The sequence below is a fragment of the Fomitiporia mediterranea genome (assembly GCF_000271605.1).
Source record: "Fomitiporia mediterranea MF3/22 unplaced genomic scaffold FOMMEscaffold_4, whole genome shotgun sequence".
Classification (NCBI taxonomy): Eukaryota; Fungi; Basidiomycota; class Agaricomycetes; order Hymenochaetales; family Hymenochaetaceae; genus Fomitiporia; species Fomitiporia mediterranea.
The window spans coordinates 3,880,816-3,907,751 of record NW_006760389.1 but is presented as its reverse complement, the minus strand read 5'-3'; the positions used below and the strand labels follow the sequence as shown (position 1 = coordinate 3,907,751).

The window sequence follows — 26,936 nt, the reverse complement described above, 5'->3', positions numbered from 1 at the left end:
GGGTTTAGACTCTCTTACATCTGTATTGAATCCTAGATCACTCTTAGGAAGAAGTCTTAGTAGACCTGATTAGTAAGCTACCTGAGTCTTAGAGTTATAACACTATCTGTATGATTGTTGACTGATTCTCTAAGTAAGTCTATATGGTTCCAACCTGAACAGAACTCACTTCTGAAGGTATAGTGTACATTTATTAAAATCATGTCTTCTAGTTGTACAGACTCTCTCAGAAACTCATTCATGATTGTAGACTACAATTTGAGTTGAAATTTATACAGAACTTGTATACACTTCTCAGAATTCAAGAGAACCCTTCTACTACATATTACTTACAGACTGACAGTCAAACTGAGCAAGTCAATCAGAAGATTGAGCTCTATCTCTAAATGTTTATCAATTATTAACAGTCAGACTAGTCTGAATAGTTAGCTCTAACAGAATTCATGTATAATAACTAGCAACACTCTACAACAGGACAGTCCCTGTTCTTCCTCAATTATGAGAGACATTCATACTAGGAGACAGTTCTGAACTAGAATAATAGTTCTGAATCTGTAACAGACTTTACAGAATGAATACACAAGACTAGAGAAGACACACAAGCTCTTTTAAAGAAGGTAGTACAAGTAATAAAGTAGAACTACAATCAGAAGAGATCTGTAACTAAGGATTACTAGCCTAGGGACAAAGTTATACTAGAAGCTACTAACCTGACTATGGATCACCTAATAAAGAAGTTAGACAACAAGTGCTTCAGACCCTTTGTTATTAAAAAGAAGGTTAGCACCTCTACCTACAAACTCTAACTTCTAGTAATATAGAAGTGTATACACTCAGTGTTTAACAAGGTTCTACTGTCTTAGTACTATGATCCAGGTTTTCCTTTGTAACAAAGACCCCTACTACCTCTACTAGAACTTATTAGTTCTGAACCAGAATACAAAGTAGAGTATATAGTAGATACTAAGCTGGTACACAGAAAGCTCAAGTTCCTTATCTACTAGAAGGGATACTCAGTTGAAGAACACACTTAGGAACCTACTAAGAATCTCACCCATACTACTAAGACAATCTGAGACTTCTATCAACTTCATCTAGGTGCTCTACATTAACTCTACCTTACAGATTTCCAAACCCTACTGTTCTAACCTATACTTAAACTACTAACCAAGCCTAATGTTTACCAATCAGGACAATTGGTTTTAGAGGGGAGGTGATGTTACAGTTCTCTACTCTCATACCTTTAGTTCTACAGGTTCTACACTCTTCTGTACCAGAACTCAGAACTTCTGTCCCTCAGGGGTGCTGTCTATAAACTATATACATACTGACTCTTACTACTACCCTTCCTTACTTCATTATTCTATTCCTTTGACCACCCCTTTATTCTTTGTTCATTCTATAGTCTCTTACCCTTTGTCTATCCCTTCATTCTTTGTACCTTTATCTTTGACCTTCCTTTCTTTCATTCTTTGTAACTTATCATTCTTAGTAGCTCATACTCCCTGAGTACTCTTGTGTAGTTTAGTATATATAAGTGTACAAGATCAGACTGGTCCTGTAGTCTTAATCTTGTTTACTCTAGGTAGTTCTGTACTCTTAGGCTCACTCTATATACTCTACTCTTGTCTCACTCCCTCTCTCTGTCTGCTCCACAAGTTCTGACTACATTCTAGTGCTTACATTCTGTGTTTCTGTTGTGTAGGATAGTTGTAGCCTGGGCCCCCTCACTGAGCCTTTGGGTCCCCTCTACACTATTACTAACAATCTAGTATATAATTCAGTTGTAAACTTTCTCAGTCTTTACAAAGTACTGTTAACACTTACACAGCCTTAGTAACTGAATCTGAAACAGTTTCAGGACTGGATCCCTTAGAAATGAGAACAGTTTAAGAGTGTAAAGAGAAAGTCTAGTACTCTTAAATGCTAGACACAGACATAACTAAAGTAATATACTACCTTTATACATGTATGTAACTGTATAATATGTGCTACATTGTTTATTACAAACATTTGAGAAATTAGCCAGAGCCTACTTATATGTACTAAAAAATAGAATATATTTTAACTAATGTTTAATATAATTTGAATGTAATCATACTATATTCAGCAGATTACTAGTGTCTAAAAAACCTGGATAACTGTAGTTTAAGAGCATTCTATCTTCAGTCCTGAGCTTATTGAGTCAAAATGTAATGTGAGTGTTGAGTACTATACTGTTACAGGTTTTACAGGCTACAGTAATGAAATTGTAAATTTATTAATGTCTTCTAATATTGTTACTACTACTAAACAAGTAGCTAAGGAAACTAAACACAGAGTACAGTACAAGGCCTGTAGATACACATAAGGAGGCTTCTGACTAGATTGACTCCTGATTCACTAGGAGTGTTAATTCTGTGATTTGGATTTTGTATAGAATTTAGAAAATCTGCTAGTAGGAAGTTATTAGCAAAGATACTTTAAACAACTTAACAATGTCAGCATACCTACTTGTGTCTTCTGCAACCAGGTTTCTCCCTCCTAACCTCCACTGTCACAAATACAGGTTTCTAGTTGGCTGGAAGTTCTAATATTTTATCACCACTATCTAATGAACTAAGATTGCCTGAAAGCTACAAATCACAGACTGTAATATGAACAATGACTATTGCCCAGAGTATTACTTGTACTTCTCATTGACTCAAACTTTGTGTTTCCAGTATCTGAGCTGTACAGTCTATTCTGTCTTGCTGCTCCTATGTAGTATGTACATTGTTGTGATGGTCAGATGCAATCAAACAATACAAGCATTTTGTATCCATACAATTATATTTGGTGGAACAACAGTGAAGCAACATTAAAAATAATAAGATGAGCAAGATAAGAATCAATGTATTCACCGTCATCACAGCAGTCGTTTCTAGATCTGTGGGCAAGGAAATAGCCACTCAATATTAGTGGAGAATGAAAGTTGAAACGCGAAACTTAAGAGCTAATAAGATCGGCGTTCAGTTACTGTTGTTGGATACAAACGATCAATTTTTATAATCCGGCGCTGACACATACTCATCCTATGTCATGTCATAAGAAATCAATCCAATGGAAAAATCCCTACAATCACACACGAAGGTTTTCCTGTCTTCGAGACTTCTGCTATCCTCTTGTACGCCGCTCAGCAATACAATAAGGAAAATATCTTCTCGCGTGATGCTGTGAAGGACCCGAAAGGGTATAGTGAAATCTTGCAATGCTGTTCGTCGTAGGTGTCCACGTCTTCCTGTCGCGTAGTTTGAAGGTATGAGTGATTAAATTAACGTTTTCGCAGCATGGTAGTGTCGTTCCCATGCAAGGCCAATCAAGCAAGCCATTTCAGCTTCATCCCAGAGAAGTTGTAAGCCTCTCTTAGTCTCTCAGTCAAATTCACCCCCACTATCTCATCTCTCCACTCTACTAAACGAACTGCCTCTCCTGCCGTTTTAGTCCATATATCATCAACCGCTACCAAAACGAGACAAAACGTCTCTACGGCGTCCTCGAATCCTGTCTCTCAAAACAAGACTACCTCGTAGGGAACGAATACAGTATCGCTGACATCAAAGCCTTCGGCTGGGCACGCGCCCTTGAACGTGTTGGACTTTCGTTCTCTGAGTTCCAAAAGTTAAGGCGTGGGTTGACCGTATTGAAGCGAGGCCTGCTGTCAAGGCTGCGTTAACTGCAATTTCGATCTGAAGGATTATATGTAGACCGGAGAAAAGCACATAACTAAATTACAAAATGGCTATGATTTACAGCATTGAATTATTAAGAAACAGAGTTCATGTAGGACACAGGCATCTGACCTAGGAATATTGCCCATTTGGCATATACGTTGAAATCCGTCTTGCATTACAGTGTTCTGTTGCTTTAACCAGCGTTTTCTTTGCTTGCCACCAATCATTCAATGTGACATAGCATTTTTGTGAAATCAATCTAGGGATGACAACAGTATTGAGTCTGGTTCACTAGTTTCTAATACCAAACCAGAGGAATCCTCAGCTGCGGCATGCCAGGGTGGCAGTGTTGTCAGTTCCTCGTTAGGTCGGTAATACTCTCTCCTTAGGTTCACAAGGAGTCGAGGTGCTAGGATTGTCATGATTGTTATTACTACTGTTTGATATGAGTTCCTTTGATGTGAGAGGAACTCAAATAGGAATTCGTTCATCTAAAAAAGAGCCCAGTCATTAGTGTAGTATCAGACATTACAAACTGGTAGACTCACGAATAGCTTGCTATACTCCAAGACAAATACAAGGATTGTACCAAGTAGACATATTGAGAATATTCTTCAAGAGTGATTATAGAGAAGTTCAGGATACAGAGAATATATATATATATATACTAACACGCACATTGCAAAGTAAAAGATGGAGTCTTTTGCTAATATTGCAGCAATATCCTGATTCGGTTGCTGGCTACTAGTCAAGTTGCACACGGATGCTATCATTTTTCTATGTTGAAAGGCCTTCCATATCACCAAAAGGAATAAGAGGAGCTCCACAGTCGAGGTAACGGCCCATGCAATTCCAGACATAGGAAGTGCTGAAATGCATGATGAAGGATCACTTAATGTTACACCATTGTAGCCACTTGTTGGTGAACCTGTTTCCCAGCTATCTAAATGGAAATTGATGAATTAACACTTTTATCAATAAAGAATGAAGAAATCACAGATTTCATCCTTACCTAACACAGGTGTGAGCTGCAGAATATTGAAAGCCAACAGAGCCGTCAATAATATGACTGAGGCAACAAATGCTTGTTTGGACCTCCCGAATAGTGCATATACACGTATCACAAGAATAACTATGTAAAATGATGAGTGTCTTTAAAAATGCATTTATTGTACTTGATACAGAATTGTGTACCTTCAGCAAGTAGCACAATCATTGACCCAAGACCAGTGAATAGCCTGCCGTTGAAGCCTTACACGAAGGATGAGTATATATTAACAGATGAAGAAAGAATATATATGCTCACAAGACTGAAAGAACTTTGGCACGTCCTGCTAATTACGCCCATGTAAGAGACACTTGTTAGATACTAGAACAATGACGGCAAACCTCCTTAAATATTCCAAATATATCTTCCCACCGTATTTTTGTCGAGCTTGCCAAAAGATAGCTGTTCTACTATTAATTATGTATCCAACCATTTATATTCTGTGTACATACGTCAAGAAGAAAGCACCAAGATATCGAGTCTGTTTCTTAAAGTAAATTAAATCCTCACTGTATTGAATATACAGCCACACACCAGCAGATACATGATTTTCCCAATTGTCCATTTTTGTAGCTTTTTAAAGGCAAAAGGGATAATGCAAGACCAAATGTTAACCCAGTTATAATAATAATATACTTAGGTTTGTTTACCCATATGTATTCAACCTATCAAGAATCGCATCAGATAAACTGTATATATATGTAAATACAAAGTCAAACCTCTTCATCAAAGTGTAAAGCTTTTTGTCCAATTAAGACTGGGATAAAAAAAAAGGTCTGTAGGCTCACCGGCATAGTAAAAGTGAAATGTAGTACACGAGACTGGCAATACACAAATGAGACAGTATGTTTAAGCAGGTACACAAGCATGAAACCTGACCTGTTATTACTTTGAAAAAGTGCTGTCATAAGCAACATGTTCATAGAAGTCTACAGAGGATGACATGAGTATTTACATCACGAAAAAGTCGCAACAAATGTATTTAATAATAGCAAAAGTAATCTAATAAGATGATTTCATAAGCATTACATTTTAAAATAATACTTATATTTTACTTGTAATGTAATTATAATGATTGTATATAAATGTAAGAAATATACAAAGTTTCTATTAAACTACAAACATGTTTTAGAGCAAATAAGCTTACTAATGGTATTATTACAACATTACATGTGAGGTACAAGTACTCAACTCTTATTGTAATCTGTTAAAATTATATTATAAGTAATTTGTAACAATAGTTGATTAATTATAATAGTCATAAAAGTAATACATTGTACTTGTAAGTTAATTACAATACTTTTAGTACAATAATATGTAATTATATATATTAATATTGTTAACAATCACCCTGTTAGGCTTATAATATAATTTAGTTTTCTATTAAACTATATATCGAAGTGCTTACATAATCGAATACCGAAGATTGAGAGCATATAATGACGCACTTGTTCTCGTCACTCCTTTCCCTCCTACCTCCACCATCTCCCCCAACCCTCTTCCCCCATCACTATGTCGTTGCTTTTGTCCTCTCCAGTCCAGTCCTCTGCCTACAAGCGTCCTCCAGCAGGCACACTGCCTGCAACCACCTAGACAATAAACATCGCTGTATTGTCTCTCCAATCTGCTGTTGCGATGCCCGTGTTGAGCCTCAGATCCTGTGACGACACGACCCAGCTGGCTACACCGTCCTTCAGTGTAAATTGTAAGCAGCCAGCCCACTTCATAATAACGCGCACAATAGTTGCTCATCCCTTTCCTCCCAACTTTTTGTCTCCTTTTCATCCCTCCCGCTCCTCGTTCTGCCTCTTGCGTTGCCTCTCCTTCGTTGTCCTCCTTTTTATTATTCTTGCCTTCTTTTTTACAGTTGCATTCGCGCATCCGCATTGTTGATCAATGCTAAACGACTTCTCAATAATTACATGCATTCGCGTACTTCTTGCCGCTCAGCAACGCAAGCAACAATCGATGAGCACACACGAGCACGCTTGCGACAACGTCCATGTACCACCACTCTCAAGGCGCAATCCTCTCTCCGACCCCCCGCCCACTCTCCTTCTCTACCCATTCCATGTTTGACATCATCCTCGATGGGCTCACACTGCGTGCATTTACATTCCCTAGTGCCGTGCATGACACCATTTCGAACGGAAGCAGTGACCCACCACTCCCCACCTGAGGCGAGTCCGTCTGCCTTCCACTTCACCTTCACCTTTCGAGCCGGAACGTCCTAGAGATACACCTTGCAATCAACGACTCAGTTTACTACACCTCCCATTGGACGCTGTAGATAAACCATAGACCACACGCGCACAGACACGATTTCGTCCGCAGTCCGAATCAACTTGTTCAACGCTCCGGATCTCAACCTGCATGCACCACTCACACTCGCTGCACGCCGTCGCGGTGCGTCCATCTTTTCTTTCCTATTGTCACTTGCTAATCATTCTAAACCTGTCTCACAGGCGAAGCCTCAACCTCTACAACCTGCTCAACCTCACAAGTCACACGCATACGCAATTCAACTTTGCAGGGACTGGGTGACGACCAAGGCGCGGTGACGAAGACTACATCGAACGGCCCAAGAACGCATCAATCCTTTACTGACACGAATCCTGCTTGTGAAAGAACGAGGCAGAGGCTGCTGGTGGTGTAGGGATTGGGGCCGTAGAAATAATGTTTTATTTACTATCTTTTTGTATTCTATAATTAAATATAATTACATTTTATTAATTATTTAATACAAAATTGTAAGCAAAGCCAAACCAAGCTGTTCAAATGCTTGTAGTGACTTATGGGGATTGTAAGCAGACATTATACTTTCTCAAATAAATAAGTATGTCTTGGTCTTGTAATCTTAGGAAGTATGTTATAATCACTTGTATAGCTTGACAATTTATACAATTATAATGGAAATTGCCAAGTTTTACAAGTATTCTTACTTACTTATTTAACATTGTACTTTCCTTGCTTAACCCCCTATGAAGATTATATTAACATTGACAAATTTTATAAAAGGTACAAAATGTATAGGATTACAAGCAAGTACAATACTTAAGACTTTTTCGTGATGTAGCAGTGGTACAAACAAGTGACATTTCATCTGGAGCGTTGGAAAACAGAGATAGTTTATATAAGAATGGCTACTGATAGAGCGCTGTTGGCAATGTGTTGAAACATTGAAACAGAACAATCAAAGATGCGCCTCTCACGGGTATCCATGAGTCGAATCATTGTAATGATTGATTCAGTCAATGTGGCGCCGTTACAGGCAAAGACAAGTGTTTTAAGCTCATACGTGTAATCAAAGAGGGATTGTCACTGAGGCTATTTTCATTGTTTAAAGGGTTGCCAAAGTAGATAGATATATTACTGTCGTGGCGCCCCATGTGGTCAATTTAAGACTATTTCACCCATTTCTATTCACCACAACCCTTATACAATACAAAAAGTTATAATTATAAATTACAACATCTTGTCTACAATATGCTAGTTTTATTTTTGTAAAAAAGTAAAAGTTAAATATTTTATTGATTTTATAAAATGACAAGTCAAAAAGTGTGGTTTGATGCGTCTGACCTACATGTGGACACCCCGTGGGAAAGGAATTTGCCCACTGTATCTAAGCACATATTCTCAGTACACAAACTCAATTTTGACTCTATCTAGAATAATTTGAATTGGAAACAGAAGTAATTACATTCTATCTGTTTTTTAAGTTTATTGACTAATGAAATTACAGGAACAGGCTTAATATAATGATTGGAAACTATTTAATTATATTCTACTATCTCTCTCTTACACTCTCCTCTATCTCTCACTCTCACTCACTCTATACTTCTAGTGTATACTAGTTCCAGTATAGAGTATATTACTTCCTCTTCTGAGAGTTGAGCTACTGTGTTCGTTTGGAAATCTCTCCTCTTATAAAGTAATACATATTCTACTATTTTATATAAATACTAATTAATTTCTTCCTCCTTTATTTCAAGCTTATATTCTTTCTCCTTTAGTTATCAAAGCTATACTACTCTAATACACTTGATGCTGTTTATTCTGAAGGACTTACACATTTAAAAAAAATTAATAACATTATTCTTACTACTAATACTTGTAATAACTATAATTTTTACAGTTGTAGAAACAATAACCTAGTACAATTTACATTTTTAATTTTAAGCTATGATATTTGGTACATATATACTTCCAACTTATATAAATATAAATAATAACTTTATTTTATAGATTATCAAAGTAGAATTGTGTATAAAAAATTATGAAGTTTGAGATTAGTGAATTTGTATTTCTAGTTTATCAAAATTATATTATTAGCAATATTCCTTATAACTTACTTAAAACTCTGCAGAAACTTCTACAAAAAAACACACTGATAAAAAATATACTATTACACAAATTTACAGAATTATAGCTCAAAATATTGACTATTTGAATTACTATAAAGTATTCATTGTGTGGGAAAGAGTTTGGTTCACTCCAAGAGCTCAATTTCTTGTACTCTTCGGATTGTAAGTATAATAACTTGTTTTGGTGCTCATTATATTGACTCAAAATTTTGAATATATATTTATTAGATGTTAAGCTACATAAATACAAAATTTTATGAAGTTTGAGCAAGAATTGAGGGAGAAATATTAAAAGTGTCCACATGTGGGTCTTGACCGCAAGGGGCGCCGCGACAGTATACTATTGTTCTATGCAACAAGTTTGAAAGCATGATTTGCATTGCCGGTTTCGGTCGTCAGTGATCAATTTTCTGAATACGACGCTGACACATACTCATCATTTGTCACGAGGCTCTTAAGTCTCAACGACGGACTGATCTCTACCACAGTCGACAACTCATACTATTGGCTTATATCATAACTCTGAATTTCAATTATACGATGAAGTCCTCGCTAGACTGGTTGATTGTGCTACTGGCTTTTGTGCAGCTCGTCTTCGCTCATGATAATGGAATGGACATGAGCATGGACGGTGCCATGTGCGTCTTCCCGACTCTACCGTTTCTACCTAAGATACATGTCCAACTCACTTGATTTTCAGGAGCCTATCGGCAGGAAACATGCTCTCGTATCTGCACTTTACACCAGGAGATGTCGTCTGGTTTCAGGGATGGGTTCCTCGAAGCACTCGCACAATGGTCGGTGCATGCATCGGACTCTTCCTCCTTGCGATATTTGAGCGTTGGCTTGCGGCTTTTCGAGGACTATCTGAAGCACATTGGCTCAAACAGTTAGTAGAGCTAGGTACCTTGATATAGAATATCGCTACTGACATGACGGACCATTGATAGTGCTCAAATGGAAGCCTCAAACAAACCTAACACGACTCAACGACGTTCTCTCCTCTCCATACTCTCTCAAGTCCCTGTTTACGACATGCCCCGCGGTGTCGTACACGCTGCACAGTCCGCTCTCGAAATCGCATTCATGCTCATCGTTATGTACAGCATACTTTCTTTAACTTTTCTCAATCAAATCCTTATTGACTTCTCTATAGGTCTTACCAAGTCGGCTTTATCATAGCACTCGTTGCTGGTCTCGGCGTAGGAGAAGCGCTATTCGGACGCTTCAATGTGCATGCTCACCTCTTGTAGCGGCTCAATTTCATTCCTTATCACTTCGCGTGCAAGTAAAGCCTATTGTACAGCTGGTTCATGCTCAGGCTGCGTTTTCGTTGATTGCTTACAGACCTGTGGTTGCGATTCTAGTATGCGTGTGGTTCTTTGAGAGTTTAAATGAAATTGTATAATATATATATATATTACCATGTGAGAATTTACGCTTGTCAGGCGACAAACAAAACACGCTGCTTTCTTTCAAGGGTACGTCCACACTAGGATAGTAGGAAATGTGCAGATGATTACTTCGGGCCGTGTTCCTCTGTCCACTAGCGGCATTTCTCGGTCCTCCGCAGCAATTATTTATAGTCCTATGTAGTGACCGGCCATCTCGGTCGTAGCTATCAGTAACCACACAGGGAACAAATACTCGTCATAGCGACAGCATTTCATTGTAAAGTACAGCTTTTTATCCGGATAGCTTTTTGTTGCCTACAGAGTCAACAACATTCTCTTATCATCTGAGTGGTAGATTAGTATACAATTTACAATGCAAGGACCAGCCTCGACATCAGCCTCAAGGAATGAAAGAAAGAGCTTGTGAGGCCCGGCACAGTCCTCCAGGATGAGGAAGATGGAACACAACATAAGTCGTACATATCTTCGTGAACATACAGCTATACTAGTTCAAAGCAAGACGGAATGAGTCCATGGCACCGAGACGCCATCACAAGAAGTACGTCTCCGTATGACACTCCACTTTGCGAGTCGAGCTCCGGAGTGCAAGTCGAGCAGCAGCATTCTTCGCCTCGGCGGTCAGGCTCTCCGGACCAGCAGCACAAATGGCCAAACTAGACCAAACCGAGTTCCCTTTCGTAGTCTTCTCCTTCTCGTTCGAGTCGTGAGACTCATTATCGTACATCGGAACACTCGGTGAAACGAATCCCTCAACCACCCTGCCGATGCTCGGCTTTTCAAGCAGAACATCGCAGTTCGGGATGGGCGGGACATCTTCCGGGTTACACAAACAAGTCACGTAAACGCTGATGTGTAAGTCCAATGACGACTCAGGCTCTCCAGCACGTGAAGCGATGGTCGAGAGTAGCGGTGCAATCCAGTGTAGTGCGCCGAATGAACGGATGTACCAGACGAATTCGATGCGTCGCGTTACCTCTCCATCATGACGACCTAGCCGAACGCAGCGACCGACGAGCTCATCGAGGAGTCCGAGCGTGAAGGTCATACCAGACCCACCCGCGACGAGAAATACGCACTCGAATGTTCCGAGATCCAGTGGACAACCGCCATATGGCCCATCTAGAAGCACTTGCACTGGCGCACTCACACCTGCAGGCATCCAGTCAAGTTGTTCCACTATGACCGACTCTTCCGTGTCAACGATCTTAGATGGCGGTGTCTTCACAAGATCCCCATCTTGCCTGCCCTCGACAACGACTTCAGACTGAACTGTCACAACTGACGGCTTAGGATCTTCGCCACTAACTCCTTTGGCCTTCTCAACAATACCGTATGTCTGCACGTAAGAATTGAGAGCTCGAGTCCAGTCTCCGCAGACTCTTGCCCCTAGAAGCAGCTCCCGACTCATACTAGTGTCAAGGCACGTTATCGAGCGGGGTGCATTCATAATTGTGAGTGGATGGCTTTCGAACATGCGATTTGCTATGAAAACGCGCAAGCGAACGTGCTGTCCTGCACTCCATCCCGACGTGCAGTCATGTATACGGACAATCGTCATATGAGCATCCGGAGCAACAAGTGTTGCATCCTTGAAGCGGAATCGGACGAGACGAAGGAATAGGTCAAATCCGTAGAACGCGAGTGGCGGATAGATATACGGTGGGGCGTATATTGTATGATAACACAGTGTCACAAAGAATGCAGGGGCGGCAAGAAGGCTGAGAAACTGGTTAACAATCACTTAGTTCCAGATTGTGAGCAGAATACCCACTGTATCAAACGAAACACCTGATACATTTGTGAACGTACAGGCCGCACGGAAGTGATACCAAGTATGCATAACATAGCAAAAGTAGCGACACCCGATGTCTCCTTTTGCGCGCCGAGAATCTGTAAATCATACTGAAGATGGTTGCGGATCCATAGTGAACCATGCACAGCTGCGGCAAGCACCACCCCTCGAGAGCACCAGCGATGTAGGAAGTTTAATTTCTCGTACCCAGAAGAGAGGAGAATGGCAAGCGGTGAATTCTTTGTTGCAAAAAGGAAGACGGGAGGCAGTTGGGCAATAGCAAGAAACCCGGCGCGATTCGGGTTGTCGATAAGCTCGGAATTCAGCGTAATGCAGAGAAGAATGGTAATATAGTAACCGACAACGAGAATAACTTGACGAGAGTCGACTAGTCAGAACGTAAAAGCGGCTAAGCAGCGAGAATTCCTACCTTGCCCAAGGTCAAGACCGATGATAGGCGTTGTCCACATTGTAAAAGCTTTACATGCTGACAGAGTATTATATGTCTTTCCGGTCAGCTTTCTCTCCTTGTGTTGCACAGCCTTTTGCTTCTCCGCACGAAGAGGTTCATAAGTGTTTAGTTCCTCACGAACGCCAGCGAGAGCATCCCATACCCGTCCAGCACGAACCGACTGGACAAAGGTCGGAAGGGCAACCAAAACGAAGAAAGCTGCAATAGAAGCCCAAACAATGCTGAACTTGCGCTGGTACGTCGGGTCTACTTCATAAGAGCTGTGAGAATCAAGTTAGACAAGATAAGACGATCGACTTGAAGAATACGTGCTTGTAGACCTGAAACTCGGTCGGAACGGGAGGTGGAGCATCAGACATGATATTGAAAATCGACTAGTGTGGTGTCTTCAATACCAACAAGAGTCGTTGTCAATGGCGAGAAGGTGAGGCGACTCCGATGTGTGACCGATAGCAACGACAAGACCATTACTAAGCACAATCCAAATATAGTAATAGAACCTCACGCCAATAGTTTGCTTACGTGTTTGAATGAAGATGAAGACAGAAGTGTTGGGACGGATTGTCCGTCCATAGTCTTCTCCATTTCCAAATCGAATAAACGTACAGCAATAAGACGAAAGGCAGGATGACCACCGTCTGTTAGAGTTCAGGTTTTTTCTAAACCCTGTACTACTACGTGAGTGTCGCAGGGCTAAGCAAGTTTTGTTTCAATAGCTGAAACACCAAGATAGAAGCAGAAGCAGAAGCAGTCGAGAGATGCCACAGCGGTGTAATTCACGAGCAACGTGTAAAGGAAGAGCCAGTTATGGTCGCAAAGCAGTAGAACAGGGACAAAATATGCGTGGAACCGCACAAAGTACGTGCGGCCCGCTGATGGCGTACACCAAGGAACACGCACAGGAACAGCAGTAAAAGCGGCTATATAGGCTGTCGCATCGACCGGAAGTATGACAAAGTTGAAGTACACCCTACATGACACTGTCGTCGGATCAGATAAGGGACATCGAGGTGCAAGTGCCAATTACTGAGAAAACCCGTTTACTGTACCTTCTACAGCAAGATACCTCTATCAGAAGAGTTAGAAGACGAAGTATAGACCACTATACTGGACTTGGCATGAGACATGGTTTGAGGTCGACGAGGGACGAGCCAAAGGCAGGTATCTTCCCTCCTTTCCACAGCAGTTTGAACGAGGCTCTCTAGCCACATGACATTGTGCTCTTAGACTTCATTGTCTAGGCCCATGCCGAAAGGTTGGAAGAAAATAAAGACGGGAGGCTGGTCAGAGTAGGACGAGGATGAGGGTCGAGGCGATCAGTAGAGTGTGGGGGAACGCAACCGTGGTCCAGCACGAGCCCTTTTTGCGAGTTGATTACGTCATGCTATAATTATGTCAATCTGGGGCTCAATTGACCAAGGCATCCGATGTGAATGATATTCTTTGCCTTCGACCATTGTTCATCCGACAAAAGGGTCAACTGTGTTGCTATTAATCTACTTTATACGTCTACGTTATTCTATAATCTCTAATCCTCGCTTTATCTTCATGTAATGAAGCGGAGTAGACACAATTACGCTATGGAATCACTGACACTGTCCGAACTACAGTCAAGCTTAAGGTTTGTCGAACCCTGAACACTCCAAGACATCTGAACCATATTTAAGTCTCTCGAACCATAAAATTCGGCCCTAATATTGATAAGTAGTTTCGGAGCAAGGATGGTCATGATTGCGATTGCGAATGTCTGGTACGCATTTATATTTATCTGGATAGCAACGCGTAAATTATGATTCTGCAACAGCAAAGTCAATTAGGTAAATAAAAGAGAAAATACAATGTGCTAACGATTTCATTAAGGTCATCTTCCATGAGGAATCCAAGTACGGCGCCGAGTTGGCAAACGGAGAAGATGCTTGATGGTTTTATGGAAAACACGGGTCAGGATGCAAAAAGAGAAATATAACTGAAGAAGCTTACATGGCGAAATATAAGATAGAGTCTCTCGCCATTGTTGCAGTTATATCCTGCGTCTGCAGAGTATCACCCCTTGAGACATGCAGGGGTTTCTTAAGTGTCTTCAACTCTGCCATCTTCAAGATCACCAGAAGAAGCAGAAGCAGCTCGACAAAAGAAGCTATGGACCATGCTATCGGAGACATCGGGATCGCAAGGACACATGAGGACGAATCACCCTGTATTATAAAACCGGCCGGGCCACCGATGAGGTCTATTTCGTCTGAATTTCGACAATACTGCTTTAAGTTCCTACATCTAAATACAATTGGTGCACTTACTGAGAATGTCAGACAGCTGCAGGATGTTGACAGCAAAGAGAGCCAATGTAATCACAGTGAATGCAATTAGGATTCTCTTGGCCCCACCGTATAAAGCGTAAACACGCATCATTAGGATCACTGTGATAAATATAATTTAATGGGTTTCTGTGGCGTGTCAAGTTGACTTCATGAGAAAGCTGACCTTCCGCGAGTAACATAACCATCGGCCCCAGACCAGTAAACAGATGGCCATTTAAACCTTTTGTAGAAGTCAATAATCTTTCAAAATCATAAAGATACTGTGCTCACAATTTTCGAGGAACGGTATAAAGCCTCTTTCTGTATGCTAATGAGCAAGGGATAATTAATGATAAGCGAAAGGGCTTGATTAACGATTATTGACTCACCTCTTGTTGTGCTAAAAGCGTGCTCCTCCACTGAATATGGAGGGTGCCTAGTGTAGCCAATCTATATATAAATCAATGACAATGTTAAAGTAAAAGTAAAAAATGCACACATCAAGAAAATAGTGCGGAGGTATCTTGCCTGCTCCTTAATTTCATACTGCTTCTAAGGTAATCGGAAAGATACGAACATACCAGCAAATACAGTATCTTTCCGGCAGACCAACGCTTTGTCTGAAACTCAACGACTTAACCGCAATTTGCAAATCGTAGAATGTCCTGTGTACGCACCCAAATATACTCGATCTAGAGCGCAGTTGTTAGCTGATATGAGCGCTCCTTTGGATACAAACAAACCTCCTCATCAAAGTGTAGCACTGCAACGGGCTTAGTGAAACTATAAGCGTCAAACAATGTAACTCACCACTATAATAGAGGTGCAAAGCAGTGCACGAGACTGTATAAATGATTAATGCGACTGTTTATATCATGATGCTGAAGCATGGGAAAAAATAACGTACTCGTAACTGCCTTAAAACTGGTGATTGCGTCTGCCTCTAGCTCAGAAGGTGGCAGGGACATATGGTACAAGTCAATATGTGTCTTCCATACAGTTTAATGTGCCTTTATATAGTCAGGTGGCAGCCAGAATTGTGCATCGACATAAGGCACTGCTGTGTGCTGATAACGCAAAAGTTGTCAAACACTGATAGCAGCCGGGGAAATGCAGTCTGAACGGAATAGAACAAAGACCTAGTGACTTTTGTGGATTTTGTTTATGATATCCGCCAATGGGCCCACATGAATGTTTGGTTTATCAGCCTTGTCATTTCACCAACAACGCTAAAAAAAATAGAAATGAATTACCTTTGATATCCTAATCCACAACAATTTCAAGCTTCGTATGAACATTCAGAACATATGTCTCAAACTGAGTACTAAACCGATTACAATACTTCTTATTCTAGGCTAGGAGAGTGTCGATCTCCATTAGCAGTATTTACACAGGCAGGAACAGAACAGCCTGCGTCGAGAAAATATATTTACAGTACTCAGCCAACAGATGGTTGAAGCAATCAGCGCAGGTAACACTAGTTTCATCCTGACAGATTTGATTGATGCTTTGGCCCGACCCCAAGGAACTGACAAAGGACTGATCTCCTTGGGACTGATTTCATTAAGTTAGTACATTCGATGCTTGCTTTACAGTCGATAAATCAATCAGCTGCCCATCTAAGGCAGTATGGTACAGCTTGGAAAACATAAAAATAGAATAATTCCATTATACCAGGTGCATATATTGACACTTACAATATTATCGTTATTCTACAGTTGAGGTCACTAACGACTGACCCTTGGCTGTTAGATCACTGTTCGACCCTACGATAGTACTAGAACCACCCATTCGTTGAGCGTCCCAAGACAACTGAGTCGTATCGATCCCAACCGGGCCATAGAACTCTGCGCGGATGTTAATGAGGAGCTTCGGAGTTAGGATAGCCATAATTGTTATTGCAACGGTTTGGTAAGCATTAACTTCAATCCGCAGGAAGTTCCTGCTGCTAGATCGCTAATGAAGATGTTTCACCGGAGGCTGAAGTGGACGGACGTAATCACTCACGATTTTATGGCTGTACACTGCAACGTCCACTAAGATCGCGCCGAGAAGGCAGACGGAGAATGTACTTTGTAGTCATTGTAAGAAGGGATAAACATATCAGAATAAGCAGGAATGTAAAAGACATACAAGGCAAAATAGGCAACAGAATCTCTTGCCATTACTGCTGTAACGTGCTCTGCCTGCGGGATACTGCCTTTTGCGAAGCGCAACCGAAACTGAGGCTTATTCAACTCTGCCATTCGCCAGACAACCAGAAGAAACAGGACCAGCTCGATAAAGGCAGTAAGGGTCCATGCAATACCAGACATGAAATTGGAATTAAGGCATGATTGAAGATCATTCTCGACGGGACTTGGTCCCCTGTCTGCACTAACAACATGTCCGTCTTGTATTCGGGAAGAGATTAGAAACGTCTTCAGAATCTATTATACTGACTACTTACTCAAGTTGAGAAAGGTCTGCAGGATGTTGAATCCAAATAGCGCCAACGACAGCACGACGAAAAATATCAGCATTCTTCTCGGTCCCTCGAATAACGCGTAGACACGCATTTGAAGAATGACTGCAAGGCAGGGAGTACGTCATTATCAGCAACCTTGAACCTCCTAGACGTGAGACGCACTTTGAGAGAATAGAATGACCATTGTCCCTACACCAGTAAATAGGTGACCATTTAAACCTTGAACGATGCGTTAGTGTCGAGCGAAACCGGTACAGTAAATATTATTACTCACAAGTCCGAATGCAATTCCCACTACTCGTCTTTGGCGAGAAGCATAAATAGCAACATCAAGCAAAAAGTAGCATTACGTTACATGTGGCAAATCCACAAACGGGTATCCCACGGCGAACCAAAGCAGGCTTGTAGGATAAGCATTACATTAAAATGAACTAGAAGCAGGATGCATTTTTCGTGCGTACATTAAGAATACAGCACCAGAGTATCTTGCCTATGATTGATTGTAAGGATGTCGCTTTCGAATGGCGAGAAGTAAGGACATACCAGCAGGTATGCGACTTTCCCAGCAGTCCATCGTTTTGACTATGACCCATCATTACTGACAACATGCAGGTATTTCAAGCTTATGAATACCTACCCAAATGTATTCCACCTACGACGAGTCCGCATCAATCTGGTGCACGGAGTTATCAACCGACTTACCTCATCATCAAGGTGTAACACTGTTAATCATGTTGACGGGCGTCAAAAGTAGATATTTGGTCGCTTACCAACATAATAGAAATAAAACGTGATGCACGCAACTGCAATATTATCATCAGACCCTCGACTTCATAGCAGAAATTATGGTGACGCACAAAATACCACCTTAAAGACTGCTCCTTCACCAGCAAAGCTCACATTGTCACTAGAGCTCATCTCAGGGAGGTATTAGTTCACATGTCCGCTTTGCGTGTAGTCGTAGAACCCTTATAAGCAAATGAGTGTGGAGATTATGTGTGTTCTTAGAGATATGGACAGCGCCATGAACGCTAATAATACATGAGACCATCAAGCGAATGCACTGGATGTGGATTAGAATAAGAATTGATTGTGGGGCATAACAACAAATGATGCTTACACATGATATCAGAGGTTAATTCATGGGAACATCTACTTAGTGGATGGATCCTAGCGGTGATTTGGGTGAAGGTGTGCGAATATGTTGCAGATTGTCCAAATGTGTCATGGTATTAGACTCGGACGGAGCAGTGCGGAAAAGTGCTAAAAGTACATCACGTGCCTTCCGGTAGATCCCATTCATCTCACTGCCAATAAACACCTTCTCTCACATCTTCACAGCAACAACAAAAATGCCAGCATACGACCCCGACAAATGGATCTCAACCCTCCTAACCTGCCAGCACCTCCCCGAAAACGACATGAAACTCCTCTGCGACCGGGTCCGCAGCATCCTTCTTGAAGAGTCCAACATCCAACCCGTCAAGAGCCCTGTCACCGTCTGTGGGGACATACACGGACAATTTTGGGATTTACTTGAACTTTTGAGGAGGGGAGGGGAGGTGCCTGAGAGGAGTTATGTGTTTATGGCGAGTGGGTGGTTTAATTTGCTTTTCGCGGAGGGTGAAGCTAATTCGAGATGCGTATGTGTGATAGGGTGATTTTGTAGACAGAGGGTTTTATAGTCTTGAGACTGTGTCACTGTTGCTTGCATTGAAGGCACGGTATGTTGCCTACCCTGCTTTCTGGGTGCATATGAGCTAATCGTTATGATTAGATATCCGGATAAAGTCACACTCCTGCGAGGAAATCATGAAAGTCGGCAAATCACCCAGGTGTACGGATTCTATGGTTCGTCTCCCAGAACTCATAGTATTTCGGGAATATTTATTAATGTCACCCAGATGAATGCCAGCAAAAATATGGCAGCGCCACCGTATGGAAGGCGTGTTGTAGTGTGTTTGATTACTTGAATCTTGCTGCTGTGAGTTTACAATGGTGTACCTCACGATGGCATGGTTTACTAAATGAATATGCTCACAGATAATTGACGGCGAGACTCTGTGTGTACATGGCGGTTTATCACCGGATATCCGAACACTGGATCAAATTCGACTATTATCGCGAGCCCAGGAAATTCCGCATGAGGGTGCTTTCTGCGGTGCGTAGATTAGGTCCAATACATGTTGATCCTATTAACTTCAACTGACCGCAGATCTAATGTGGTCTGACCCGGACGACATCGAGAACTGGGCTGTAAGTCCCCGAGGGGCCGGCTGGTTATTCGGAGGGAACGTCACTCAAGAAGTTCGTCCCCAGTTCTTCCACCCCACTCGCCACTCATCATCTTCTTTCTATCCTTAGTTCAACCACGTCAACTCTTTAAAGCTCATCGCACGTGCGCACCAACTCGTACAAGAGGGGCATAAATTCATGTTCGACGAACAACTCGTCACGGTCTGGTCCGCACCGAACTACTGCTACCGGTGTGGGAATCTCGCATCGATTCTTACACTTGGCGAGAATGGGGAACGGTCGTTTACGGTATTCGGAGCTGCGGAAGAGAATTCGAGGGATGAGGCGATGCTGAATGGGCGGAAGGTAAGTTTATTCGTCTTCCAAAGAAATTCAATTGCTGACTGAGAGACGCTCTAGAATAATATGCAGTACTTCGTCTGAGGTGTTTTAATAGCTCATTTCCCTATGTATACTAGACTCCCTTGATCAGCACGATTGTGATTCTCTGCTCTCCGAGCGATCCCGCATTGCTTCCCTTCCTGGCGAAACCTAGCTGAAATTCACGCGTTGTGCTAAATTAGCTGTAAACCTTCGCATTTTCCCTGAACATCCGATGCTAGTGAGAGTAAGACAAATTACTAGTCGAGTTGTTATCTGCAAACGTTTGAAAGAACATCGATGAGTCGGGATAAACTTCGGTGCTGCCAGCGCTGAGCGGTATGAGATTGAGAATATTGAGGGCATATAGGACAACGTTTGAGGATTATGTCATCGCAGCGTCATACCGTCCCCTCATATACATAACTACTTTAATACTTATTCCATCTCTTTCTATACGCCCAGCAATTCCACCGCCATCTTCCCTCCTTCCTTCCCCTTTCTCTTCTTCACCGTTGCAGTAGACGTCGACGATGAGCTCCTTCCGCAGTACGTACTCAAATGCTGTTAACGAAGTGGGAAGGAGAAACCAAGACTGACGTTGTGTCTTGTCTAGCACATAGAGTTGTGATTGCCTCGCTCTTCCTCCCTGAGACGGTCTGTCTTGGCGAGGGGTCGGAAACATCAACGCCAACGATCACGAAACCAGAGTTGAGTGCGCCGAGCTCGGGTCCAACCACGGGCCCGGGTGCTACGCCGCAGCGATTACTGTCTGGTGCAAGTAGTCCGCGCTTGCAGATCTCGAAACCACCGACATTCGCAAGACAGTTCTCTACCCCTGCCCCGCCACCGAGGAGTATCGTACAAGATCTTACGGATAAGGTGAGCATAATGGTTAATCCGTGTATCTTGCCTTCTGGTTGATTGGATTCCACTGTGCATACAGTCAAGAGGGAATACACCCGCCGTCGCCCATTCACCTGGGCAAGAAATCGCCAATCCATTCAGTACACTCAACCCTCTTGCTGCGGCCGTGCATGCACTAGGCGATGGACCTGCTCGTCGTTCACCTCAAGGTCCAGAACGTCTCCAACCGCGTGTCCGGCGGGCCTCACGCTCCTCCTCTCGTCGCCCCGGAATCGAGCGCACGATGTCAAACGGCGAGTCCAAGACTAAGTGGCACCTTGAATCAAACCCAAGGTGTAACGGTGGGCTGTACAACGCCGTCAATAGTGTTCACGATCGTCTCAGACGGAAGTTATGGGTTGGCGTACTGGGCACTTCTACCGACTCGTTTGACGAGGAGCTTCGCACGGACGTAGATAGACGCATGCGCATAGAGGCGCAGAGCCTTCCTGTTTGGATCCCGGATGATGAGTTTTCAAAATGTTACGATGGATTTTGTCATCAGGTCCTTTGGCCGTACTTGCATTATGCGGTTCCTGACGCACCGAAGACGAAGTCTTTCTACGAATCGGAAACGTGGGCAAAATATTGTTCTGTCAACCAGAAATTTGCAAATGCCATTGTTGCTAATTACGAGGATGGTGATATTAGTAGGTTTTTTGTTTTCTATACTTTATTTCCATATCTCATTGCATGACGTAGTTTGGGTGAATGATTACCACCTGATGCTCGTACCCTCGATGGTCCGAGAGAAACTGCCCAACGCAGCCATCGGCTTCTTTATGCACGTGGCGTTCCCATCATCGGAGATCTTCCGTTGTTTGACCATCCGAGAGCAACTCCTCAGAGGACTACTCGCCGCAGACCTCGTTGGCTTCCAAACCGCAAATTTTGCACGGCACTTCCGTCAGACCGTCTCGCGTATTCTGACGCTTGAGTCTGTTCCGAAAGGAATCCAGACGGAATCACGTTTCGTCGATGTTGCGGTATTCCCGATGGGTATTGACGTCAAGGCTTTGAATATCCGGAGACGTGATCCTGAAGTCGCGGAGTGGGTGAAGCATCTGCAGGATCGGTATGCGGGCCTCAAGATGATTGTCGGCCGCGACAAGCTTGACGAAATCGCGGGCATGCGACATAAACTCAAAGCTTTTGAGGCCTTCCTCGAGAAATATCCCGATTTTCAAGGGAAAGTCGTGCTTATCCAAGTCGCGTTGTCAACAACAATGGAGAACGAACTGCAAGGAAATGTAGTCGACCTTGTCGGAAGGATCAATTCGAAGTTCTCCACACTTACATACCAACCGATCGTCTTCCTTCACACAGATGAAGTGACGTTCAGTCAATACCTCGCGCTACTCACCGCAGCAGACGCCTTCCTCGTTACATCTCTGCGCGAAGGAATGGCCTTGCGTACACATGAATACGTCGTCTGCCAAGAAGGCCGCGCTCGTCCAAGTCCACTCATCCTTTCCGAATTCACAGGATCCTACTCCTACAGCGGTTTCCGCGCATGCTTACCCGTCAACCCATGGGACACACGCATGACCGCCAATGCGATCTACGCAGCACTCACCATGTCCGACACTGAGGCGCGTTCGCGCTGGAAAGACTTACACGCACATGTCATCACGCAAACAGCACAAGCATTCGTCAGTGCGTTCCTCACGCGTTGTTTGCGTGTACATCTCGAACACGAGAAAGCTGCGGAGAACACTGAGGATGACGCCGGTGCTGGTCGTGCACCGCCGTTGGATATCGAGCGCGTGCTACCGCGTTATCGACATGCGTATAAACGGCTTTTGCTTATCGACTTTGAGGGAACGATTTGGTTGCGCGATCCGTGTAGCCAGGAATTTAATCCACCTCAGGATGCATTGGACGTGCTGGATGCATTGTCCAAAGACAATAGGAATGAGGTTTGGTTGTTGAGTGGACTGCCGAGAGCTGGCGGACTCGAGAAGATCGCGGAGCAGGTGCCGACCATCGGCTTAGTGTAAGTTTATACTCGATTTTAATAAAAAAAATTCTTCATATTCTCTGTACTGACTACATTTCTCAGTGCGGAGAACGGTTGCTTCCTGAAACCACGCGCCATCAACGGCCAACATCAACCATGGATCAACACAGTAGCCAACTTCAACCTCTCGTGGAAAGCTCCGTGTCTCGAGATGTTGCAATACGTGAGTCTCCGTTCCTCTACCTTCCTAATAATAGTCATACTGATAACTTATCTTCGCTTACATTCATGATAGTTCTCTGAGCGGACACCAGGAAGCCTCGTCGAAGAGCGAGAAGCCTCCATCGTCTGGCGTTTCTGGACGAACCAATCCGAGTCCGTAGCAGAACGTCAATGGGCAAGGAGGCAAGCCGCCGAAGCGCAGAATCACATATTCGATAGGTTCGTTCTCTCCAATTCAATAAAACTCTCCCTACTATAATATTCATGTATTATTACCGTTCAGTTTGGGCGAGAAATACAGCCTCCGCATAATCCCGGGCCAAAACGCCTTCCTCGTCCTTCCAAATAACGTCTCCCGTTCCTCAGCAGTAGGCGCCATTCTCGCTCCAGGCGGACCCGTCCGCTTCACTTCCACCCACTCCTCCCTACCACATTCAATTTGGTCAAGCATGTCAATCGAGGCAGATGCTTACCCCTCATACACATACGGCTCAGGCCAACTTGATCCCGAAGGTGATTTGGGAATCGAATTTGTGTTTGCCGTGAGTGGGGACGAGAAGTTGTTGAGGAGGTTGAACGAGTTGGAGTGTGCGGAGACAGTGAGTTCGGGGAGTAGAGGGGAGGGAAGTGGGGTGGGTACGGATGCGAAGTGGACGATTGAGCCGAGGGAAGTGTGTAGAGTCCTTGGGGAGTTTGCGAATGTAAGATAATCTAGTCTTGCTTGTGGAATGATTGTATAAAGGAGAAAACGGACCGAGATGAAGTTTATGTAGACTAGGATGTGCAAATGGAATGTATTGAATATCTAATTAAAATGTATGTGCTTTCAATTATGCAGCGTTATGATACATTGCAAGGTGTCGTTGCATTGGGTCTCACATTTTGTAAGACGTTTTGACTATCCCTATGAGTTCAAGTGTAGAAACGCCATTGTCTGCAGTCCGCACACTTCCTCCAGGCCTTCCTCCTACTTTTCCCACTTGTCGAACTTCTTGAGCCTTATTAGCTTTATGTTTTCCTATGAGTGTTTTATAAAAGCAGTCCACAACTCAGCTCTGTGTAATCAGTACTCTATTATGTGCTACATTGAACGTTGGTCGCCTCTATTGTTCAGTGATACTAATGATGCGAGTCTTTGCATTATTCGGGGCGAACCAGAAAATGTTAATTGCATTCATAACATTAACATTACTTCTATTTGTGTTCAACATCCTTCAAATCACTTTGGATCTCGGTAAGGAGCTTCGTTTGTTACTATGCACTGGTCTTGATAATGCCCATTTACTAAATATGATGTTCAAGGACAATGGGACTTCGGGATAAACCCTCTTCGAGCTGCTAATCAGACAATCGGCATGGAATGTCTATATGTGCCCTACATGTCTGGCATCTCTTGGACAGTGATTTCTTCTGCCAAACCACTTCTATTTTTAATGGTACTATACAAGACCATGCAATTGAGGAAGTCCGAGATTCCAATGCATATATCAGGGAATGATGTGTCAAAGACACAGAACATTGCTACATTAATAGCAAGCAACTCTATTGTTTATTTTGTCATGTAAGCATTGTGTTGTCTACTTTCTTAATAACTCTTTTATTGACTATTGATCATCTATCAATAAGGATATTCTCCACTTGTCTCCTTCGTGCTATTTTAGTATTTATTGCTGAGAAGAATTTTACTGTGAGTTAATACTATGCCTACTTTGTTTTATGTTTATAAACCTGCCTCTAGACCAAAACTTTCCAAAGTTTGTTTACTTTAATGTGAATGCATATCAAACAGTTGCTATAACAATTATGACAATCCTTGCTCTGAAGATACTGATCAATATTCGAGCAGAGTATTATGGGTATGTTGGGAAGATTGTAACTGAGCTTTCTTGGAGTGCACAGGTGTAACCTCTGAGGTTACACACGTGACTTTAGTTAAGTATATAAAGGGCTATTTGTAGACACTTAGAGATTATCTTTGTACTTGCTCCTGTACTTAGGTCGACCTCTCCAATCCCAGGTCTTTGCCTGTTCTGTGTTCTTGAGTGAGGCTCTGGCCTTTACACTTTTTTTTGAACATCACAAAATTTGGGGATTACCTCTCATCTACTGTCTTTCACTCATGCCACCAGATTGTCAGCCTCCCCCCCCTGGCTTCCCCCCACACGTCCACTATCTCCTGCACACCTACAGTACTCTACAGTAATACTCTAGTTAATCACAAACTTCACAAATGCCATGCTGAATTCCTGTTCACTCTTGAAGGCTTATGGGGGAGAATATTACCACCTGCCAGCCCACCTTCAATCTCCCAACAGACCCTCATCAGATTGGTCCCAGGATTCTAGGAGAATGTGTTAGGAAGATTGTATACAGTCATGCTAGAGTTGTGTACATTGTGCCTCTATTATGAGATGATTAGTTCATCAACGGACGAACCACAAGACAATGACTTCATAATGTCTCAGTTAGAATACATACAATATAAGGACGAAAGACACTGAGCAGTCAATCATCACCTCACCCCTTGTCTATGCATGCCCCCCTTAAGTTCTCCCTCTCAACAGGTTATGAGCCTTGAGCTCCCTGCATACATGCATCCACTGTACACTCTAAACTCTTTACTTGCATACATTCGCACACATTTGCATCATGGTTCCCCCATGTACAGATACACACTGTAAACCAGCCAATGTACCTAAATACTTTGGTCAAAACATCACAATGCTTAAGACTGAAGCGAATTACAAGATGTGGCACTACTGCATTGTTTCTAGTGTTACAGCTACATGCTTTGAACACTTACTAAAGGATGAACTGCAGAACAAAGCTGAGAGGGAGATGGCTAAGGCCATTCATGCATGCATAGTCAATAACATTGCCAACACAATATTGGCAAACTATATGCACTTTGATACATCTATCCCTCAGTTAATGAAAGTGCTTGAAGAACACTTTAACCCTCAGACAGCATGTAAAAAGGCCATTGACGAATCAGCACTGTTTATTTGTAGAGACCATGTAAAACATTTCGGACGTACATTAGACAGACTTGAGGAAGCATACACAACTCTGTCTGCTAACAGTGATCCACCATGCAACTCTACATACAAAGCAGCAATATTGCTTGCCACTCCTGAGCAATATACACACATAGTAAATACAATAATACAATCTACTGATGCCCAAAACAAAGGCAAACCAGTCAATGAACATAAGAAAGTTGAACCAAAGCAACTAATCCTTACATTACAGAACACCTACAACAATTACTGTGCTAAACGAGCACAAGATTCCAATGATTGGACGAAGAATAATGTATGCATTAATACAATGTATAAAGCCAATAAGCAGAGGAAATTCAATCTGCCAAATCTGTTCAATCTGACAAAAGCAAAATGTTTCAATTGTAGAAAAACAGGACATTTCTCTAAGGAATGCTGCAAACCTCCTACTGAAGCTACAAAGCTTGCATGTGCCAAACATTAGGCTAACATTGTACATAAAACGAATCAAACTGTGGAAAACACAACAAACACATTTATTATTGAAAACCCAAACGAAAGCAACGTTGAAATGAATGATAACGCCTACACTCTTATTCTGAGCAACCAGGACAAACAATTCGAACAATACGTTTCCTGAGTATGTACCAACATATTTACAAATACATCATAGCTACAGAAAT

At 42.5% G+C, this 26,936-nt stretch overlaps 8 protein-coding genes across 8 annotated transcripts; 4 read left to right on the top strand and 4 right to left on the bottom strand.

Moving 5' to 3' along the window:
- Positions 1-3,065: 3,065 nt before the first annotated feature.
- On the top strand, positions 3,066-3,694 carry FOMMEDRAFT_81431 (uncharacterized protein; the record flags this gene model as incomplete). Its single annotated transcript, XM_007264929.1, has 3 exons — positions 3,066-3,234; positions 3,285-3,387; positions 3,463-3,694. Coding segments are annotated over 3 exons (504 nt in total), but the record flags the coding sequence as incomplete, so codon positions are not given.
- Positions 3,695-3,915: 221 nt separating this feature from the next.
- FOMMEDRAFT_27392 (uncharacterized protein) lies at positions 3,916-5,305 on the bottom strand (the record flags this gene model as incomplete). Its single annotated transcript, XM_007264928.1, has 8 exons — positions 3,916-3,951; positions 4,241-4,304; positions 4,371-4,635; positions 4,705-4,824; positions 4,887-4,943; positions 4,999-5,026; positions 5,082-5,142; positions 5,193-5,305. The coding sequence occupies 8 exons, from the start codon at positions 5,303-5,305 to the stop codon at positions 3,916-3,918; spliced, it is 744 nt and encodes a 247-aa protein (XP_007264990.1).
- A 1,024-nt stretch (positions 5,306-6,329) lies between these two features.
- Positions 6,330-7,156, bottom strand: FOMMEDRAFT_154423 (uncharacterized protein; the record flags this gene model as incomplete). The annotated part of the gene is made up of 3 exons (XM_007264927.1): positions 6,330-6,431; positions 6,677-6,970; positions 7,037-7,156. The coding sequence occupies 3 exons, from the start codon at positions 7,154-7,156 to the stop codon at positions 6,330-6,332; spliced, it is 516 nt and encodes a 171-aa protein (XP_007264989.1).
- Positions 7,157-9,588: 2,432 nt separating this feature from the next.
- FOMMEDRAFT_105434 (uncharacterized protein) lies at positions 9,589-10,456 on the top strand. The gene is made up of 4 exons (XM_007264926.1): positions 9,589-9,742; positions 9,805-9,993; positions 10,055-10,204; positions 10,261-10,456. Exons 1-4 carry the CDS (start codon positions 9,645-9,647, stop codon positions 10,355-10,357), a joined length of 534 nt encoding a protein of 177 aa, XP_007264988.1. The 5' UTR covers positions 9,589-9,644; the 3' UTR covers positions 10,358-10,456.
- Positions 10,457-10,796: 340 nt separating this feature from the next.
- Positions 10,797-16,048, bottom strand: FOMMEDRAFT_145758 (uncharacterized protein; the record flags this gene model as incomplete). Its single annotated transcript, XM_007264925.1, has 15 exons — positions 10,797-12,237; positions 12,291-12,684; positions 12,742-13,043; positions 13,179-13,253; positions 13,390-13,421; positions 13,684-13,753; positions 14,764-15,022; positions 15,081-15,200; positions 15,265-15,321; positions 15,372-15,401; positions 15,470-15,530; positions 15,758-15,772; positions 15,824-15,843; positions 15,891-15,923; positions 15,988-16,048. 15 exons carry the CDS (start codon positions 16,046-16,048, stop codon positions 11,049-11,051), a joined length of 2,718 nt encoding a protein of 905 aa, XP_007264987.1. The 3' UTR covers positions 10,797-11,048.
- A 739-nt stretch (positions 16,049-16,787) lies between these two features.
- On the bottom strand, positions 16,788-18,465 carry FOMMEDRAFT_154420 (uncharacterized protein; the record flags this gene model as incomplete). The annotated part of the gene is made up of 13 exons (XM_007264924.1): positions 16,788-17,036; positions 17,088-17,151; positions 17,214-17,456; positions 17,530-17,649; positions 17,710-17,766; positions 17,822-17,841; positions 17,903-17,948; positions 18,009-18,037; positions 18,091-18,129; positions 18,185-18,199; positions 18,250-18,269; positions 18,318-18,350; positions 18,405-18,465. The coding sequence occupies 13 exons, from the start codon at positions 18,463-18,465 to the stop codon at positions 16,788-16,790; spliced, it is 996 nt and encodes a 331-aa protein (XP_007264986.1).
- A 434-nt stretch (positions 18,466-18,899) lies between these two features.
- FOMMEDRAFT_154419 (Metallo-dependent phosphatase) lies at positions 18,900-20,226 on the top strand (the record flags this gene model as incomplete). Its single annotated transcript, XM_007264923.1, has 8 exons — positions 18,900-19,140; positions 19,217-19,271; positions 19,325-19,398; positions 19,452-19,531; positions 19,591-19,708; positions 19,763-19,854; positions 19,912-20,148; positions 20,203-20,226. 8 exons carry the CDS (start codon positions 18,900-18,902, stop codon positions 20,224-20,226), a joined length of 921 nt encoding a protein of 306 aa, XP_007264985.1.
- A 470-nt stretch (positions 20,227-20,696) lies between these two features.
- FOMMEDRAFT_132897 (uncharacterized protein) lies at positions 20,697-23,961 on the top strand (the record flags this gene model as incomplete). Its single annotated transcript, XM_007264922.1, has 7 exons — positions 20,697-20,712; positions 20,780-21,045; positions 21,110-21,719; positions 21,772-23,065; positions 23,132-23,252; positions 23,325-23,470; positions 23,535-23,961. The coding sequence occupies 7 exons, from the start codon at positions 20,697-20,699 to the stop codon at positions 23,959-23,961; spliced, it is 2,880 nt and encodes a 959-aa protein (XP_007264984.1).
- Between the last annotated feature and the right edge of the window lie 2,975 nt (positions 23,962-26,936).